Source organism: Phaethon lepturus, unplaced genomic scaffold, assembly GCF_000687285.1.
Source record: "Phaethon lepturus isolate BGI_N335 unplaced genomic scaffold, ASM68728v1 scaffold21586, whole genome shotgun sequence".
Classification (NCBI taxonomy): Eukaryota; Metazoa; Chordata; class Aves; order Phaethontiformes; family Phaethontidae; genus Phaethon; species Phaethon lepturus.
The window spans coordinates 28080-44827 of NW_010547209.1; the positions used below are offsets into that span (position 1 = coordinate 28080).

The window sequence follows — 16748 nt, forward strand, 5'->3', positions numbered from 1 at the left end:
CCCAAGTTGTTGAAGTAACATAAGTTTTCTTCAACAGCTTTTTTCCTCTCAGTACTGCTTGTTAGTATAAGACCTACTGTACCGCAGGTAACTATTGTTGTACAAAAACTTCTAAACCTAAGTCATTGTACAGAATAAGACATTGCTACTAGGTACTAAAGTACTGAGAACTTGACATAAGGCATTTGAATTTGGAATCGAGAATTGGCTTTAAACACTGGAAGAAATTAAAATAAAGTTCTAAAAATTATTAATTGGACATTCAGTTATTTAATTTTAAAACATTGAGATGGTAACAGGTAAACACGAACAGTAGCAGCTCTGCTCAGAAAATATAAACTCTTTTCAAACAATATTTTTATAGTATCATTTTAATCTAAACGTGTACTTAAAATGCTACTGGTGTTGACACAATCATTTCCATATACCTGCTTACCAATGCTTTAAATTTTTTTTCCATTGAGCACAAAGTAAATGCAATGAAGTACTTCTTCAACTGCTGGTTTGAATTCACATTTAAAATATGTTGAACTATTAGCTAATATTATCTTATGGAAATTATTTCTGTTGTGCAAGAATGTATATAACAAACTATTAAGAAAAAAAAGCATAAATCAGAAAAAATACATTAGCATGGGAAAATGCGACGTAGTGCAAGGGCAACATCCTGATCAGAAATAGGAAGGATGTAGTAATTTCTTTTTTCCTTTAAAGATGAAATAAATTATTCAGGAATCCAATTCCTTCTCCCTAAAGTCGTCTCAAAAGTATGCTTGGCAAATGTTAGCAAGAGCTGACCTAAGAACTTTGTGAACAAATAAAAAGGAAGATTTATACAGATCCCCTCACACCTTTTGGTGCACTGATATTTTATTATTTATAATTTGTTCAAGATGTTGGGAAGGAAATAGTGGTTTGCACTAAGATGAAAAAAAAAATTAGCCACGTGCTAAACAGTGGTCTTTATTCCTTATATAAAAAAATCTGTATTTCACATATAATTGCATGGGCTTCAACTTGTCAACAGGAAAGAGCAATGCAGTTCATTTCTTGCAATTTGATTCTTATTTTTCGTATTATAAGTTGAGAGCAGTTATTTTTTTAAAATCTCCTATTTAATGTAAATATGTCGTCTTGTATTAGTGTCTGAGAAGGTTCTTTTCTAAATAATCTGGGGTAGAGGGTAGAAAAGTTAATTGGTGGCAATATAACGTTTCTTTCATATGAAATGTAAGTCTAGACCCCTCTAAAAGGAAGAGAGTGTATGAGATCTGCTGGTAACAAATGTGATGAACTGCTTTTGAACCCATGTTAACACATGTTTGAAAGAATTTTTTTTTGAGATAAAACCCCTCTGCAAAAATGAGATGCAGTGAGATTTATGAGGGAAAATATAAATTCCTCTTTAGTGTAAGCTTACTAAGTTAATAATTACATATCTTTTGTTGAACTCAAAAGTATCTAGGGATACATGCAGTATCTATACATTATCTGTATTTGGAAATTTCAGATTTCTTCAACTACAAGTTACTGTTTAGTCACTATGCGTTTAAAATGGTCGTGATGCAGAAAAGCATCTGTACTTAAAGGAAACTGCTGAATTTTGCACGTCATAAAACATCATGCACTAATCATTGCAGAAACCTTTTTAATGACACTGTAATCTTTTTTTGCTGGCAGTCCTTTTAGAGGAAGCCATGACAAGTGCAATTGGATTATTGAGTGTTTTCACAGTAAAATTAAAATACTTTAAGTCATATAAATAACTTTTCTGGTTATAAGCACTGTCCTCAAAAGACTGGAGCAGCTGAATCATTTCAGTAGAACAGGAAAAGCTGTGAAAGCAGGGCCTTAACTTCTCATGGTTTTCTTTGGAATTAACTACATTCAACTTTTGCCTGAAGAAGGAAGTCAAATTAGTAAGTGATGTGGAAGAAGCATCTAAAAAGAGTAAAGGCAATGACAGCAAAGGTGAAAGGGTAGGGATTTACATTCAAAGTTTTGTTGAATGTCTCTTACAGAAATAAGTTTTTAAAAATATATTCCAAATGTGCTTCATTTATTGTATGAAGTGGTTTTGATATTACCTTGTTATAAGATCCTTCTTTATATCGTGAGTTTCAAAATACCAAAGAATTTGAGCTGAACTCCATTTTTTGTTTCTAATGAAGATTTTTTCCTTTGAAAGGGTCTCCTATGTAAGTAATATAAAGTAATGTATAAGTAATATAAAGTCATAATGGGAGAGGAAAGATCAAGAGACTCTCTGGCCATTCATTCTACACCTGTTTCTATGGTCAAGATATCAAGATAGTCAATTCTTGTGCTTCAAAACTCTGATTTTTAGGGAAAGCTAATCAAAGCTTATAAGCTTTGCTGAAGCACACGTAGCACTTCATTACAGGAATAGACCTCTTTCTATCTTGTTTTTCCTTTAGCCTTTGAAACCTTTAAATACCTTCTGTAAAATGTCTCGCTCTGAGTGTCAGATACGTGTGTTACTAGCTCACCATGTTAATCAGCAACCTTGTCCAACCAAGTAATATTGCTTAGTCATCTGTGTCTACATTAGCATGGGTACCGGAAATAACTCTCAAAAAATTTACAATTTGTCTTAAGCTAATGTTCCGGGCTCTTTTGGTTTGTTTGTGCCATATTAACACAGCTATGCATGACGAGTAAATTGATCTAACAAAGGCTTGTTTTGCAGTGCATGCGAACACACTTCACACGTAATGATTCAAGAGGTATTTTGTAAAGAACTTTTTAACAGAGATTCTGACTCTTAAATTTCTGATTGCACTTATTTGATGTGGGTTTTTTGTTCCACCACTTCTGGATTTTAAAAATAAATACTCTCAAATTTGATTAAAATGGAATATTTGCATTATCTTTTAATTTCAAGTTGCTCAAGTAAAAATAATTTTAAATTACTTATACATATTAATTTATCCCACTAACCGTGTTCATGTTATACATTTTTAAACATTGTTTTTCCTTGGTAATTTAATTTTTGTTTTCTTAAATAACAGTCATTTTAAAATGACTGAAACCCCATTCTTTTCAGAACCTCTATGCTTGCTCACTTGCTTTATGAAGCCTTAACATGGGGTTTGCATAACATGTCTTAATCATACTTTCTACTCTATGTTAATATGGAAGACATTTTTAAATTATTGTTTCATCAATGCATACTCCTATTTTTACGTGTCCACCCATACCAACTATTTATTCTGACCTTAAATATAAATTAGAATTGTTGTTTTGTAGAGGAAATGTGGGTTTTGCACTATTATTTTTGTTTACAAATACGTTTACAAAATTAGATTAAGCTTGCGTATGCTTCATGAAACCATAAGTGTGCAACCTCTTGGACAACTCAACTATTTGTATCAAATAAAGCACAAGCTATGAAAACAACCTAAGTTGATTTAAAAATGTATTCAGGCCCCCATTCTTGGGTGTTGGTTACTGGAGAGCCATACAGTATTCATAGTATGGACTCATGGGTGGAGAGCTCTGACTGGTATTTGCAAGTATTTCTGTGAATGGGAAAGTTCTTGGCATGGTTTCAGGCATCCCATTTCCGGAAGCCTTACTGTACATTACCATTGAGAGAATGGAATTGATTTACAGGAAAAGAAAGAAAAGGCATCCATTACCTCCCCTTGTCACAAACATCCGAAAGTAAAGCAGATTTATTATTTTGCATGGCAGGAAAAATTGGGGTGTAGTTGTATGTAGTAAAAGACTTTATTAAAAGAAAAAGAAAAGAAAAGCACGTGTCTTGTATATAGTTTTTTCACATTATCCTATATGACTTTGTGTATTTTATTTCTTTTCTCATGCTGTGTAAAATAGTACACCTGACCACTGGGACCCACAAGAATGCAGTCTGGGTTTTAGCCTTTTTCTGTTCATAGCTGTGGTTAGCGAAGCTGTTTTGAAACTGGCCATCACAGTGATGCCGTTGGGTCACATGAATATTAAATAATTGAAATACATTCACTAGACCTCATTGGCAATTTGAAATTCCATGAGTCATTTGGTAAAAGAATCAAAATATATGATTAGTATAGTAATTGGATCAATCATTGGTAGCCCAGAAATGTTTATTGAAATGAATACATTAATATTTTATTTCACTTTAGCAGAACAACCTGGTAGCCTTAATTTAGCACAGTTTCCAGAAATAATCCCCTTATGCACGTATTAACATGAGTTCCAGAAGAAGAGAAGTATCAGCCATTACTTCGTCCCAAACATCAATTAGAACTAACCCAGTTCATCAGAGTTGTCTTGTCGTGAACTCTACTCACTTTTGCTGTGACTCATGTTTCACAAATACTGCTTTCTGCTTTTCATATTAACTCACAGGGCTGTAAATATCTAATATCGCTATGTTCCTCTCCTGATAAATCAGTTGTTCAGAGCAGTCTTTTGGGACAGATAATACAACAAACTAATGTCCAAAACCACCTCATACTCTTTGATGGGGGGTGGTTGGTCAGTGGAGGATGACTTTTATTTTTAATTTCCGACTGAATCTCTTAAGAAAAACAATATCTAAAAGAATTCTGAGTATCATCTTTAATCATCAGCCTGAAATTAAAGGTCAGCAAATATGTGATCTGTTCTCTAAAATTTATTTGGAATAATGGTTATTTTTAAAGAGAAGCATTGTAGCTGGAAGCACTAACTACGGAAATACAACTTCTACATTCTTCTTTTAAGCTACTCCATCAGGTTAACTGCAGATGTTTCTGTAAAGTATATAGTGATTCATTTTTGTATATAAAATAAAAAGTAAACAATATTGCTGAATCATGATGATCATCTGATGCAAAAGATTGACCATAAAATGTGAAGCAAATGCAAACCGTAAACATTATCATTTTGCTGCCTTATTATGGAACAGGTGTGGAGATTTTCTCTGGAGTTGGAATGTGTTGTTTGCTTTTAGGTAGAAAAGTAATGACAACACATAACGAGTAGCATTAGACATCCGCTCAGGAACTATTTAGATTTGTTCATTAAGAAAATGTGACTAGCCGTACTTGGTCCACCACTATGATGTCTTCAGTGCTCTCTATTTAGTAGTTGCCATAACACACTCCTAAGAGGGACATTGATAACAGCACAAATCTAGAGTCAGCTGACTTCCAGTTTCCAGTTCCGGTGCAATTGGGAATCCCATTGAAACAATCGCATGTAACAATTGCCAGTAGATGATATCTTTCTCCTAAGTTTGTCAGATCTTTATTTCGTAACCCGCTTATACTTACGGGCTTTGCCACAGCGTGCTGCAGTGAGTTCAACAGTATAATTGTTCTGTGGGAGGTAAGTCTTGCTCTCGGTGTTAAAACTAGTATGTGATACGAATGGGGTATCTGCTGTTTGTTACGGCAAGAAATAAAAGAATTCCATGTTAACCTCATCTGTGGCATTTTATTAATGTACTAAATACCATCTAAGTTGCTCCTATCCAGGAATGTACTGTTGTCTCAGTCTTCTGTGTCTACCCATTGGACTATTCAGGCAATAAGACAAAGCATGTGCTAAAACATATACACCCCACCCACAAGCACTCAACAGTATCATGTTAAAATCCTGGGAGAAAGCATTGCCTACAATTGTCATACAGATGCTTCGGGTTTAGTAGGCATGATCTGCGATGAAATTAATGTCTCTTCTGCGTTGCCTTAGTAATGGAAGTTCATATTTGCCACTTATAACATTTAAATCCTTTGTTCTGAAGCTTTTTCTTTTTCCCTTCTTGAATAGGATTCAGGGGAACTAGTTCTTCCTAGTTTTAGCTGTCCCATTGCAATATAAGCCAAGTAGTGATCGATGACCACATTTTCTAAAGTTTTTTGCTTAAATAGTCAGTGCTTGTTTAGACAAAGCTGTCCTAAAATTATATGAATTTACTATTTAGGGAAGACCAAGTATGGTGTTTCAGTTGCAGGCGTGTTACTTTTGTGTCAGCTTGTGGATCTAAATTTTCTCTTTCAGTAGAAATCTTCATATATATATAAATCTTAAAGTATGCCTCTGAATATCAATGTTCTTAATAATATTGAGTAGTCTCTGAGGTATTTGAAAATAGATTCTCACCAAAAAAAATACTTTTCTTAAGGAAAACCACTTTGGATATGACCATTTGAAGTCCTCTGAAATCCGTAGGAGTAGTGTTTTTATAGCAGTTATTGTCTGAGCCCATTTTATTTGCACTTCTCAATGGCAGCTATTCAAAGCACCTGCAAAAAGATTAGCAACTGGCTTCAGTATCTTGCTTCTTTATTAAGACAGAAATAAAAACACTGGCATTCCTTTTATTTAGTGGGTTTAAATGTTTTTGTTGCAGTATTCACGTTTACTTTGTATCATAACTGTTTAGAGCTATATACTTTATAACAGAAAGGTGACATGAAACTGGGGTGTTGGGGTTGGGTCTTTTGTCGCATCATAATTGGTTTATGTTATTTGGTGAAATCAAGTTAAATATGACGTTGCCGGTGATGTTTTTGTTTACTTTCTTGTTTACTGTGTTAGGAGCAACTTAATGCTTTCACAAAAAGCTTTGAGAAGGGACACTTCTTTAATATTTTACATGCTTTCCAATATTTAACTGGCAAGAAAAGCTAGTTTTGTTTTAACTTTGTTTTACAATGAGTTTTATTCCAGAAATGAACAGTTTTTAAAAATAGGTCTGGGTTTTTACTAACAGCTTATTTGCCCTAGATAGAATTGCTGTAACTCTGTTTTTATTAATGTACTTGTATTACAGTATGAAATACTGTTCATTATGACGAAATTCAACAAATTATTAATGTTGGCAATACTTTTGTGTTCTTTGCCTATCTCGTTCATGGTTTAAATGCTTGCATTTACAGTTAATTTTCAAATGCTTCCAGTATTTAGTCCTAGAGAAGCTTCTAAAACTTGGCACTCTCACCAAAAGGTTTCTCCATCAGACTTCCTTCCTAGTAACTTCAGGACATTAGCAAAACCTCAGTGTCTTACAGTAAGCAAACTTTCTGAAACTGGACCCTCCTTGTCCTAATGTAACAACAGACAAAAATAGAATTCTAACCATTCTTTTCCCCAAAACATATGCTTTCAGATATATATAAGCAGGAGGAAAACCTAATAAGTTAATATTTAAAATGTGTCCTGAAATGTTTAACGGATACTTATTTCAAACACTAGATTGGAATCCTTAGATAAATCTTATTCTTTTATTTAAGAATGTAAGCTGACAAAAAAATCTTTAAAAGAAAGGTTTGGCCTTAGTTTTTGGCTGGGACAACTAGAAAAAAAATTTTCTTTTTTTTTTTTTTTTGAAAGAAAGAAATGTTAGTCTTTTACACAGAAGAATAATATTGTACTCCTGAAACCAACTTTAAAGAGCATGAGAGCATGCACATTAATGAAGCATAGCATTGTTGATAGAGTCACAGACTACACACTGAAAATGGTTCATAAGTAAGTTTCTTGCCTGTTACCAAGAAAATCCTAACAAGTCTTGGAGAAAAAAGTCTTCCTTGAAGTAGGCCTATATTATTTCTGGTGGAGGTAAAAATTATTTGGGGAACACACAGGCGCTGTTTTACTGCCCTTTTCATTTCACTGCTCATGGAGAATATTCTGAATTAGCTTAATGTTCAGATATACAATCGACCTACTGTGTCTCAACAACTTGCTGCACTTAACCTAGTGAATGCTGACCTTGAATTAAACTAAGACCAGGTGTGAGAAAATAATGTTTTGCATTTTAATGAAAAAAAAAAAAAAACTTGCATATATATAGTGAAGTGAACTGTAGATGGGTGTACACACATAATTCAGTTATTTCATGTCAAGCAGTCCTCTCAGGCCTGAGTTTTCTGTGTTTGTGTTTCTTCAAAGCTGAGGACAGCATAATAGAATTGTAATTGTTCATGTAATTGTCCAGGCATCTTCTCCCATAAGCAGTTTATCTTAAATTAACCTGCTTTTATTGTTTATTCATTGTTGGTTAAGATGTTGTATATTTGTTGAACCATAGTAGTTTAAACATTGCTCTTTCCGAAACTAAGCCCTTGAGTGAGGAATAAGTTTGATTTCTTTTTTTCAATGGTTTCATTATTAAATTAAGTTCTGGCAACATAGAATAGATTTCTGGCCTATATGTTAGCATCTAATTTACTTACTACTTGTACACACTTTGATACTACCCATTCCATCCTTCCAGAACAGGTCTAATTCTCATGGTAGTCTTGAAATCCTGTCCTGTCACCTCACAGCTCTGATTTGTATCTTCTAATTGGGCACCATGTCATGTAGCTAGGCATGAGGAATCCCTCATACGGTATGTCTAGTTCCAAACTGTATACACAAAACTGATGCCGAGATGGTCCTTTCATCCTTTGAAGGCTTTCCTTCAATGAGGCTCTTATTTGGGCCTTTTCCCTAAGACATCTGATTTCTGAGGGTACTTGGGGAATTGGCATACTTAAAGCTTCTTGCTTTAAGGGGGAGGTTGCAACTGGGCAAGGAGGTCAAAATTAAACAGGGCTGAGATGTGGTAAACAGAGGAAAGACTACAATCATTTAAGTTTTGTTTTTTGTAACAAATCAAATTTGGGGGTGTGTAGAACAATGCAATATGTCTTTTCAATCAATTTTCTCCTCTTCAAAGAATTTTTATGGAACAGTTAAAATGCCATAAGTGTTAGCACACGAGAGAGCTAAAGAAGCATTCAGACTGAGGAGCTCAAACTAACTTTCCTACTCTAAGGCAAAAGTAAAATGGCATTTTAGAAGAAATAAATATTCATCAACATTGTTACATGAATACTATAATTAATTCCTTAGTAACTGTCAGCAATTTAAAAAGCAGGAGCTCTTTTTACAGTTTAGTTGCTCATAGGAATGGAGTAGGCAATGCAGAAAGAGGAAGAATGATGTGGTGGCTACCAGCTAAGTGGGGCCAATCCATAGATATTTTCAGAATAGTAGTATTTACTTAATTTCTTAAATTTGCACTGAAAGTTAAATATAGAAGCACTTGGGGTTTTGACAGGCCTCTTCTACTTTTTGATTTGTTTAAAAAAAAAGAAATCCTTAATTTTTTGTTATAAACCGCTTAAGTCACCACCAGTCTAGCCTTTTGGACAGTGGTCTGTGTCTTAAAACAATTCTACTTTACTGAAAACTTGAATGAAGGAAAGGCCTTTTCTCTCTTACTTTGGAGATTGCCTTTGTTACCACCCGCTTGAAAATTAAAGTATTATGACACTTCAAGAAAAATAGTATGAATCAGGATGAATGGGAATAGCCAATTACTGCTGCATTGTTTGCTTTGTTATTTTTAAGAGTGGGGTTTTTAGTAAAGGGGGCTTTTTTTTCTAGAGTTGATACATTGAGATGACAGGATCCAAGTAACTTCTTTCTTTCCCCTTTTCCAAAACGCTGCTTTCTCATTTGCGATGTCATTTTGTCCTGCTAAGTGATTCTATGTCCCTCCTCTTGCAACAGCCTCTCTCACTCTACTGCATGGTACTTGCTGGGGAAAAAAAAAGGCTGCGATCAGGAGGCAGCCGCAGATGACTGTGATAGTACCATCTTAAATTAAATTAACAGTTGTGTCATGATAATGTGATCCTTTTCAATACTCTTACTCTTCCATTCCCTGTTGTCATGTGTCATATCTTACTTGTGATTAGTTGTAATATGTCTGGGATTAACTATATCAGCCTATGCATATTTATAATACTTTTGAGTGCCACAGAACAAATGCTGCCATCTGGACAATGCTGCAATAGAAATAATTTCAGTTATATGATCAAATTAATATGTAAACGAAATAAATAGTATTTGTATTAATTTCTGGTAATAAACATATGTCACTGGGGAAGAGGAGGGGAAAAAGCAAGATGTAGGTAGTAAATATAGGTAAATGTGCTAACCATTGTTGCCTATGTTGCACAGGTACAACTTTTGGTACACCATCACAAGAAATGAATAAAAATACCGAACAAATAGTAGAACATGCAGTACCACCACAGAAAAGAACTAGGCGGAAGCTAATGGACTCTCCAGTCACAACTCAAAGTCCTGCCACGTCCAAGCACTCCGGTCTCCGTCATCTGGAGGATTCCCTTACCAAGGAGGTCCACCCTATTGTGTATACACCAGAATTTTGCAGAAAGCCAGTACAAAGCTGCTGTACACAGACTGTGGTAAAGAAAGCTTTACATCTTGCAGGCCTTCAGGAAGACAATGCATGTAATATAGATATGCCAGTGAAAAAGGTGAGCATTATGGACTCTACGTGTGACATAATCCCGGAATGCGATGAACCTGACATGGACTCAACAGTAATTCTCTGCGAAGGGACTGGTGAAACAACTGAAACATCTATTGACTCGTCTGTGAAGGAGTCGCAGCCATGCAGCAACAGCATTCTGCAAAGGTATTTTCCATTTATATGGACAAGGAATATTACCCAAATAGTGTAATCCTGTTTATCTTCACAGCTGGGTTTTTGTCAATTTTATTTGTAGAACCAACATTTTGAAAACCCTCAATTTTAAACAGTATCGGATTCATTTCTGACGTTATTTGAGATGAGTGGTATGTTACTCATGACAGGTGAAGTTGAAAACTTACCCTGTTTTACAAGATATGTACTGAAAAGAAAATACAGCACTCTTGAAACTGTTTGTCATGCCTTGGGCAAGTTACTTTCTCTTAACCTTACCTTTTCTGTCTGTAAAATGGATACCTTAACCTTTTTGACATTGAGAGATGCCATTGTATGTGTGAAGTCCTGCAAAGCTGCCTCAAGTAATGCTATTGAAATGAATTTCAGGTATTGTTTTTCAACTTAACATGTATTAATTTACAGTTAAGAACAATTTCACTTGACTTCTACCCAGAATAGATTTTACAAAAATATATAATTCTTTGATTTCAGACTTGGTATCTCTTCCTTCAAAACCAAAAATCCTACTTCAGTACTTGAGAAGCCCTCATATATGGCAATGACTTCTGCTGCTGAGAGGAAAAGAAAGGTATTAAGGTAGGATTAACTTAACTCAAACTAACAAACTAATGAGTTTGTGTTCATTTCTTGTATTCTCACTTGAGTTTTGGTATTGTATTTCAAATCTGAAAACCTTTTAGACAAGTCATCTGGACCTATATATGAGATGTTCTGACTCAAATATATTTGCCTATTCTTTTTTTTTTTTCCTAGCAAGTTGAGTAGAATCTTGTTTTACTCTTGTTTCAGGAACTTCTGTTGTTTTAACAAGTACAAACTAATATCGTGTCTTCCATATCTACTGTCTACTCAAAATAGAAAGATGATACATAATTCTGAAAAGATAAATCCCATCATCAATTAAAAATATAATTTGTCTGAAAATGTTACGCCTTTTCTGGAACACATTAGAAACTACCGAAATAGAAAGTGGAAAAAATGCTTAACAACACTTATGTGGCAAGTGCCTTTGTTTTCCAGATAATTCATTTCCAGTCTCGGTGATTATGACTTCATTCTTGTGTCTGCTCTGGGAAGAACTCCCATTTTGTCACTTCTCTTTTATGACCCTGAAAGAGGCTTGTTGTTAGGAGCAGCAGGAAAGCTGAAACTGAATAGACAACTAAGCGGAATTGGACTTTTTGTTTTTGTTAATGTATTTAAGGATTAGCTATCAGGTATTTTGCCCTTCCCCGTTTTTTTTCCAAAGCAAAACTTGATACATCCTTTTTAAAGTCATAATGAGTCCTGTGTTGCTAGACAGTCAGTGGAGCTGTCACCTCATAGGTCCTCCAAAGAACATTTCAAGGCTGTTGGAAACAAGTTCTATGGGTAGATAGGTCACAGGACGTGGAAGAAACTTAAGCACTTTTTTGTTTATTAGTATCTTTGAGATAGAACATCTTCCTAGAAGATTACAGATTTACCTGATCCAATTTCATGTTCCTGTTCTAATTGTTATTAATTATTGTTCTAAACTGTTTTGCTAGGATTGCTCTAGGATAAGAAAAGAGGCACATCTCACATTTTCAATTTTTCAAATAGTTTGTTATGAGTTTAGCAAAATAAATCACCCACTTTCTGAAATTGAGCTAGTTTTCTAGATTTTCTTTAAGGAGAAGTATGGGAACTTTTGAGGCCTAATTTATGTCATCTTAAGGTAAATGTTCCAAGGTAGACTTTAGGAGTACTTTTTTATTTTTAACAACTGTGTAATTATTTCCAAACTTATATATGCTTATCTCTTTCCAAAAGACTAGCTCTTTCTGCTCTTTTATGTCATTCCTTATGTGTCTCAAAAATGTATTTCCCAGTTTCCAAGTTAAAATAACACTACAGGGAAATCCCATGACTTCTATTCCTTTTGGGGGGATTATTTCTTCTGCCTCAGACAGTAAACAGTCAGTAAACCAAAACTCGTATGGCCTTGTCTAGCAGTCGGTGATGAAGAGAAGGAATGAAGGAGGAATGTGCTTTTACTTTTCAGGTAGCACTTACTTTCCTTTCTCTTCTTTACTTACCCCCCCCTTTTCTCTCCCATGCTTTCCCTGTTTGAAGTAGTTGACTCCAGTCGTTCATCTCTTACTAACTAATTAAAATAAAAATATAAATTTCAGACTTATCTGCCACATAAGAAATATAATCGGAAACAGTCGTATTGCTAGGACAAGGGGTAAGAGACTGGTCAGTCATAATACAGAGGCTGCTTTTACTAAATAGCATTACATTCTTATTGGCATAAGTTCTCTTCCAAAGAAGCATGCATGAATAGATCTTAGGACTGGCACAAGGCAGGTCTTACTCTTTACTGCTTGCTATATATTTTCATTTAGGCAGAAAATTCTTATTAAGATAACTAGTGTAAGTTAGGGGACTATAGAGTAGGAATAATACAATATCATTAGAGGAATGGGAAAAGCATAGAAATAGAACTAGCTTGTTTATGAGGCTGTCTTACAGAGTCGGAACCGGGGAAGTTAGCGAGGAAAGTGTAAAAAGGTGAGATCAGACAGGTTCATAATTTTCACTGTAGATCTTGTCCATCCCACAAAAGGCTATAAAGTATAGATGTTTTGTCTTAATGAATTTGAAGCTGTAATAGCTTTCTTGCAGCTTAGCTAGGAAGTATTGTCTGCTATGAAGCCACCCCCTCCAACTGTGGTGAGGCTGTAGAAAAATTATTGTAGCAATAAAAAATGTGATTTGTTCCACAGACACAGCTTGGTCATTTCAAAGATTTCTTACATGCGTTAAGATTATATTTTAGTATAATCTGTGTGCAATGACCATCAAACTGGCTTCTGTGGTTCACTAAAAAAATATGGTCATATTGGTCTGCATTTTAACATAAGTGGCAACATCAGTCCTTGTTTTTGCAGCTGAAATATTCTTGTAAAGTTTTAAAGAGGAAAAAGGGGAATAATATCTGTGTATATATATATATCATAAAGAAATAAGTTTATTCTTTGCATTCTGTTCTGAACTACCAGTACTGGATAATATCATTTAACGTATTTCTACATTGCAAGGCCTAAACTACTGTAATGGAGCTTCATCACTGTACTGAAAGCCAACTCTTCTCTGGCTATTTTTTACAGTTCTACATCAAACACTGGGTTAGGCAGCCTGCAAGACCCTGTTTCTGCAAAACGCATTCGACAAGATGTCTTGTTAAGCCATAGAGCTTTGCGAGTACCCAAAATGGCAGGTAAGTGTCAAAACTTGAATGTATGACACTGCATTGGGAAATGCATTTGTACAGGAGGTTCGAGATTAAGGTTGATACTCAAAGTTTTGTGTACTTTTTGAGAAATTACCAATTTTATCTTTGCTAAGTGTGGTTTATCAAGAAATAAAATCCTCTAATCATTTCCATACCTGTTTTTAACTGCTTGCTTTGTTTTATAATGTCACGCTGATTTGTTTTTACACATATGTTTTTTTCAGAGATTTATTACTTAAAATTTGGGGCTATTTTGGGTCAACACAATAGCTGAAGGAAAATTATTTTAAAGCAATACTTAGGAATTATTTTGCTTCTAACAGATTGCTGATAATACCTCTATCAGGTGGTATTTTGTGAAAGTCTGCTACAATTACCTGGCTTCCCTGAGGTATATAAATCTTTACAGTATACAAAATCGGTTACAAATAATTTTTTCAGTAGTTGTGCACAAAGGTCTTTTATTCACAACTTTCCAAAAACCTTTGCCTTTCCTAGTGCATGGGACCAAGCTGCTTGGAACCTGTAGTAGCTTTTAATGCACTGAATCCCTACAATTCTCTTTTTATCTTTACCCGCTTGTCTCCTTTTCTTCTCTATCTTCAGAAATGCACTTAATGATCTTTCTTACTGCAACTTCTTGGGCAGTTTAGAGGAAATCAAAGATTGTTTAAAGTTTTAGTTTTAGTCTGTTGTTCTTATGAAATAGTCCAGTCGTGTAGCTTTTCCCAGTGGCATAGGCAATATGCCAGTCTTACAGCACATACTTGTTTTTATATAAAAACTGATGGGAGGGATCAAGTACATATGAAAATGTATTATTCTCTATTTATGAGAAATGTTGAGGTTCTCTTACAATAAACTTTATGAAAAGTGTACTCCTGAGGCTAAACATTGTCTAACTAATAATTACTTATTTGGTGAAGTGCGTACACGGTTACATCAGTATCAGTTTCTACTACTAAAGACTGGGTTATGAAGTTACCGAAATCAATCACTACTCTGGTATTTATTAAGTAACCATGTAATGAAGCACCACATTCTGAAAGAGAGAATAGATTTTTGATTCTTCAAAGTTTAATTGAATGTAGAATACATTTTATTTTCAAAAGCATGCATTACAGGAGAAGAATGAAATATGACCAAATCCCTAAGAAGAAGAGCTGCTTTCAGATTAGAGAAAACTTTCTCTAATGACATTTTTCAATACTACTCTATAAAAATACGGATTAATAAAATTTTTACATTTATACAGTTTTTTTAATATAGATCGCTGTGCCTTTTTAATAGCATCTCGTGTCAATTGAAGATCTGATCATTGGACTTTCTAGGCAATTAGCACACCGGATGCCTGATCTGAGAGTGGTTACATTTTTGTACATCAAAATTAGGCTTTCAATAAGGACAAGAAATATGTGTAAAAATTCTTAGACATGCTCTGAAAAGGAGATCCGGGTAGGCCAAATTTTGCTTGTGTTTATTGAATGAGTGTCTCCTATTTGTAATAACATCTCTTTTTTTCACTAGGAATTAAAACGAGGAGTTGGAAGCAAGAACAGGCTGTGTCAAGAAACCTAGTTAGAAGCCTTTCTGAAGGAAACGTAGCACTGGGTGTTAAGTCAAGGACGTCAAAAAAATCTTTTACTTCATGCTTGTAAGAAAAAAAAAAATAGGATTTCGTTCTGAGTTAATCTGTATTTCAAGCAGGATTGCCGGATAGCAAATGAGAACAGGGTGACTTTTGTTTTCTTCTTGTGAATTCCTTTGTATTAAAGAGGTCTCTCTCAGTAATGCGTTAGTTCAGAAAGAACCACTTTTTGGGAATACGAGGATTTTGTTAAATTCTAAAATAAAATAAATTCTTTTTCTGTCTTCTGTTAAAGCTTACAAATGTCGTTTGTATATTAACAATTGAATAAGAAACTTCACATGGACTTGGGAATGGAGAAGTGCACAGTATACCTTTTGCCATAATCTTTGCGAGTGTTCCCCTGTGTTTATAACTAACAGATTAATACTTCAGACAATGCAAGCCTTAAGGTGATCAGTAGTGCTGTAAGTCTTAGATGCTACTTGAATTTTTTTACCTACAGCCAGTCTTAATTTTCTAATGAGAATTTTGTGATATAAAAGTTAGAAAAAAATTTTTGACCTGCTAAATTATTTTCATTGAAACCTTCGAATGTTAAAATTCTTTATCTTTTGGAAGCAAGGCAAACAGATGTTAGTATTAAAATACATTCATGCTTAGCATTAGGATGCCAGTTTATTCTTAGATATGCTATCATGCATAGATACTACCCATGTAGTACCAGGAGACAGAAAAATATTTACAAAAAGTGTTTTTAATGAAGTATTACATTGAAAATTTTTAACCTTTCTATTTTTAGACTGTTACTTCATTGTAAATGTTCCTGTTTTGTTTTTCAGTTTTTTAATTCAGTTGTAAATAGGATAATTATGTTAATTACTTGGAATAAATTTTTCATTTTTATAACAGCACTATAATATGAATTGAACTTCTAGAAAAAAAATGTACTTTTTTGTCTCTTTTCTTCTCTTATGATTATTTTCTGAACTCATTTTGACAAGTATTGTTATAAGTACATGTAGTTCATATTGTATCTTCTGATAAATGATTAATATTCAGAGGCAAAATAGTTTATATATAGCTGTATTGTGGCCTTGACAGCCTGGCACCCTTAAGAACATTGTTGTAGTGTGTTTGGTCTCTGAAAATGTAAGTGTATAGATGAATTTCACCAAACTAAGGAGAACTAGAGGAAGAAGTCCAGTAACTAGTTCCAGTGATGTCTAACAACTGTCTGAAGCGAGGGGCTTGCGACCCAATCAGTTAAGCAGCAGGAAGTATGCTTCTGGTTTTCAACCAAAACAACCAAACAACAGGAAGAGTTCTGGCTTTCAGCAATAGTAATGGGCTCAAAAGAGCTCCACAAGTTGGTCTTATTCTATCACAAGCTTTACTGTGAAAGC

General features: G+C 34.4%; 1 protein-coding gene across 1 annotated transcript in view; it reads left to right on the forward strand.

Moving 5' to 3' along the window:
* The window catches only part of KIF18A (kinesin family member 18A), a 42735-nt gene extending 27254 nt beyond the window's left edge, over positions 1–15481 (forward strand). The window contains 4 exon segments of the mRNA XM_010289582.1: positions 9976–10459; positions 10964–11068; positions 13630–13739; positions 15282–15481. Coding sequence (XP_010287884.1) covers positions 9976–10459; positions 10964–11068; positions 13630–13739; positions 15282–15481 — 899 coding nt within the window.
* The last annotated feature ends 1267 nt before the right edge of the window (positions 15482–16748 follow it).